At 25.4% G+C, this 4,377-nt stretch overlaps 1 protein-coding gene across 1 annotated transcript in view; it reads right to left on the bottom strand.

The window, feature by feature from the left end:
• Reg-5 (Rhythmically expressed gene 5) overlaps positions 1-3,929 on the bottom strand; it is a 304,609-nt gene extending 300,680 nt beyond the window's left edge. Inside the window, exon 1 of the mRNA XM_014422890.3 lies at positions 3,815-3,929. Within this exon, the coding sequence (XP_014278376.1) occupies positions 3,815-3,907 (93 nt within the window). The 5' untranslated portion in view covers positions 3,908-3,929. The remainder of the gene's footprint in view (positions 1-3,814) is intronic.
• Positions 3,930-4,377: the final 448 nt, after the last annotated feature.

Here is a 4,377-nt window from a genome sequence, read left to right as displayed (position 1 = left end):
ATTTTACTTTGCTCCTCTAATAGTGTATTAGTGTATGAAACTAGTAGCAATAAACCATTAAACAAAATTTTTTTTCCTAATAAATTTATCTATAAATTTTTTATGAAAAGATGATATGCAATTTAGTAAGCTACCTAAATAAATTCAAAAACATTAACCTCTGCTCGTATAGGAATGTACTGGGTTCAATCTCTTATAGTCATAAAAATTTGTCTTCATTAATAAAATTTTACCTCAAGGACAATCCTTATTATTTAAATAATTAAAACAAAAAAGTATATGTTTTTGTTAGTAATATATGTAGACAATAGGAGTGGATATAAAGAATGTTACTTTAAAAAACAGAAATCCTGAGGAAAGGTGAATACCCCAAAAGGTCGAGAGAAACTAAATAAAAATAATAAAAAAGAAAATAAATTTAACAATAAAAAAAAAAAAGGATACCAAAGGCGTTTAGAAAATAATAGGCCAAATATAAATAATATATATACGTACAACTTTGTTCATGATTTTATTTTCTATACTACCTAATAACTCAGTAATTTTATGATGTGTATATATCATTTTATTTTTAACCATTTTGGTTTATACTTAATTATTTTATTGCATTTTTATTACCATTATTTATTTAATTTTGACTTTTAATTAATAAGTATATAAGGAATGATTTTGTACTTACATCCCTAATACCAACTGCCTTTGAGTGTGGCAGAAAATATTATTTAAAAAAAAAATCCAAAAAACAATAAGCTAGATATTTTATCAAAATATATTTCGTGGGTCATGCTTAAAAAATAAAATACTCATAATCATTCAACAGGAAAAAATCAAACTACTCCCCGAAAAGTAACATGTTAAATAGCAAGAATGTTGTTTCAATAATTTTTCAAAATCCATTAACATAATAAAAAAATAAATAAAAAACTATATACTTTATTTATGTTAATAAAGTGTATATCATACGAAATGCCTGTCAATCAAATCAAATGACACCTATCAGAACATCTATGTAATTCGTCTGATGCTTACAATTTATCAAGTATTAAATTAAAGTTATGATGTTAAATTAAATTTTCTTATGATGTTTATTCCCTTTACTACTAATTCATTATTATTATTAGTGGTATTTAAATCGTTCGTTACGAATTCATAAAGTTCACTAACTTTATAAAATAATAAATCGTATAATCAAAGAAAATTCAAAACAACTAAAAATCAAAACAACTCAAATACGCCTAGTTAGATATAGCAAGGCTATTTCTAGTGCTCGTATTTAGCTATTTTTTTTTTTTTTTCATTTGGTGAGTAACTAAGTTTCCTATAAAATATAATCTGGCATATTTATTGCAAGAGTACATGAGTACATGCTTTATGAGAAAAGAGAAAGAAAATGAAATTTTTTAGACATTTTCGACGATCTTATATATTATTACTATTTATTACTACTATTTCTACCTAAACCTTTCATCACTAATTCATGTCCTAACTTATTTTATTATTACTAAATTTAATTTTCTAATGAATATTATATATTATAAGGAACCGAAAAATTGATCGCACCATATTTTGGTTCATTCTTTCATTTGGTTAGATTTTAAAATTTAAAAACGCCTTCTTCAAAGTTCAAGGTGTAATTATAATTTAAATATAGCATGAGATTCGTATAGCCAAATAGAAACCTGCTGAGGAAGGATTTATTCATATCTAGGCTATCCAACTTACAATGGAAGCAAAAGTATAAAGAATGTTAATGCTACTGAAAAATCATTAATTTTCTGTCTATACTTAGCAAAATCAGTAATTAGTATCAGCAAAATGGCTCGAAAATTATGTAAAAATTATTCTTTATCGTATATTTTACCTACTACAATCTTTTTAGAATAAATATATGAAGCGTTAATATAGCGAAAGAATTGTCATTAAGTTGTAGAATTTAAAATATTCATTTATAATATTAGTTACCAATGCAATCGAACCCGAAAACGAAACAAAGCGATTCAGTGGTCAATATTTCGATTTTTTTTAAAATACAAAATATAAATTTTATAAAAATTTTATTTTATGAAACATTGAACCATTGATAACAATCAGATATCATATTTCTTCCTATATACATATATATTTAAACATATGTTATTTTTTTACATTTATTTCTTTATGTTTTAAATTTTTAAATAATTTAATGAACTGCATATCGTGATTTTCATGAACATTTTCTAGAAAATATATTAGTTAGACCAAAATACAGTGTTGAACAAAATTATAGATTCTTTAACTCAACCAATTCCTAATTTATATATTTTTATTATTAATAATTTTATTTAAAATTACGATAATAGATAAGTTGCTATTTTGTTAATTTGTCCCCGACACTGTTCCAAACTGTAGATATAATTTTTAATTTTAATAAATTACTAAAATGAAGTGTTTTTCAAAAATTTTCGAGAATTTTTACATTTTACACATAGATTTTTAATTTATTATTATTTCTGATTAATCACATTTCTAGTAATTTTATTTTATTGTAGTTTAATTTATTAATCACTTTCGTTTTATTTAATAAAATTATTAATAATATTCATTTAATACTTTCGGTTTCATTTTTGTCGACTTAAGCCTTTTTAGCTCATAGTTGGTCATCTTAATTGTTTACAATTAATTTTTTTTTAAATATTTATTTAATTATGAAATATTCACCATTTTTAAGAATAATACCCATTGTAAAAATTCCACATATCCAAAAATAAGTTTAATTTATTTTTAATTTTATCAATATTTTTATTTTACTTCTAAAATCTTTTAAATCTAAAGATGATAAAAAAAGTATTTATTATTACATCTATCTGACGTCAGATTCATACTTGTTGACTGATCGGGTTATCTGTTCATTATTAGTAACAAACCGATTTTTTTATTTTTTTTTTTTATTAAATGCAAAATAATAAGATTTATCAAAAATGCTTCCCTTCGAATTCCTTACACCCACTTGTGTCTTTATTAAATAAATAGAAACGTCCGGAGTACGTTTGATATTTATATTGAAAATCAATGGCACTGAGACTTCCAGCTTAATATTATATTTATTAAAACAAAATTGATAATTTCATTTGACGTTTTGGGGATTGATCTACATCCTCAGAACTAAAATTAACAATTTATTTTAGTATAATTATGTATGTTTAGCATTATTATAATAAATCAAAATTGTGATATTTCTTTATGAATACTTTTTATTTATGTTTAGACATTGACCGGTCTGAATATTTCTTACTTATATCTATTATAAACAATTATATAAATAAATAAAAAAAGAGAACATCATAAAATTTAACGATTTTTAGTGATGATTATATTGAGATTATAAAAAATATTTATTTTTTTTTAAATTTATTTTAAAACCAGATCGAGATCTGTTAGTATAGAAATGTTATTGGAGTTCTATCAATGGGTAGATTCTCTACATGTTTGTATCATGTCACTATGTCAGCTACAGCAAATTTACATGTTGTATATATGTTATACAATTGTAAATAAGAATAAATAAATGATTAAAAAAAAATATATTTTAAATACTTTTTAAGAGGAAATTTAGTATGTAATCTTAAGGGAAGAATTTAATTAAGAATCATATTTTATTTATAAGTTACAAAGTTAAATGATGTTTGCCACAATTAGTCATAATACTATTCCACTGAACATTCTGATCACTTTCCTATCATAATGACTATCATTTCCTAGTTTCGGTCATTGGACAAGGGTTCACTACAGGTCATATTTTTGACACTATTTAGACATCCATGAAAAGAGAGCTCACCTTTTCTCCCCTGGTGAGGAACTCCCACATGGGAATGGCCGAAGACGCGACGGCTGCCACTAGAGCGCAGAGGATGAGGACGTGCTTGCTCATGGTTAGGAGTTAGACTGCCGGCACCGGGCGCCCCCACCATGCTCCTGAGTCCCTTCCAGCTCCAGGGCGCCCCGCTATCGGGTCGAGGCGGATTCTGTTTGTTTATAAATCTAGTTAGGATATGAGTAAAGGATGGGGAAAAAAAAAACTATCCTCCCGGACACCTCTGTATAAACGAAAACACTTTAAGAAACAATTTCAATAGCTCTAAAAACATATTAAAAGAACCTAATATGTTAGAAATCAGAAAAGTTAAAATAAATCGATACGCCAACTTAAAATCTATGGCATTTTCAGTTTCTGCATCTCCGAAAACATACAAAGGATATAACATTTTCCTAAACAATACTACTATCTCATTCTAAACGTCAGTCAAAAATCTTGGTATCACCTTTGATAAAACTTTATCCTGGAAACCACACATTGTCCTAATTTCGCGTCGAACCATAGCTACCTTAAAGCAATTCAAT

This window comes from Halyomorpha halys, unplaced genomic scaffold, assembly GCF_000696795.3.
Source record: "Halyomorpha halys isolate HHAL.00 unplaced genomic scaffold, Hhal_1.1 Scaffold22.1, whole genome shotgun sequence".
In the NCBI taxonomy this organism is placed as follows: Eukaryota; Metazoa; Arthropoda; class Insecta; order Hemiptera; family Pentatomidae; genus Halyomorpha; species Halyomorpha halys.
This window is presented reverse-complemented; position numbering and strand designations above follow the sequence as displayed.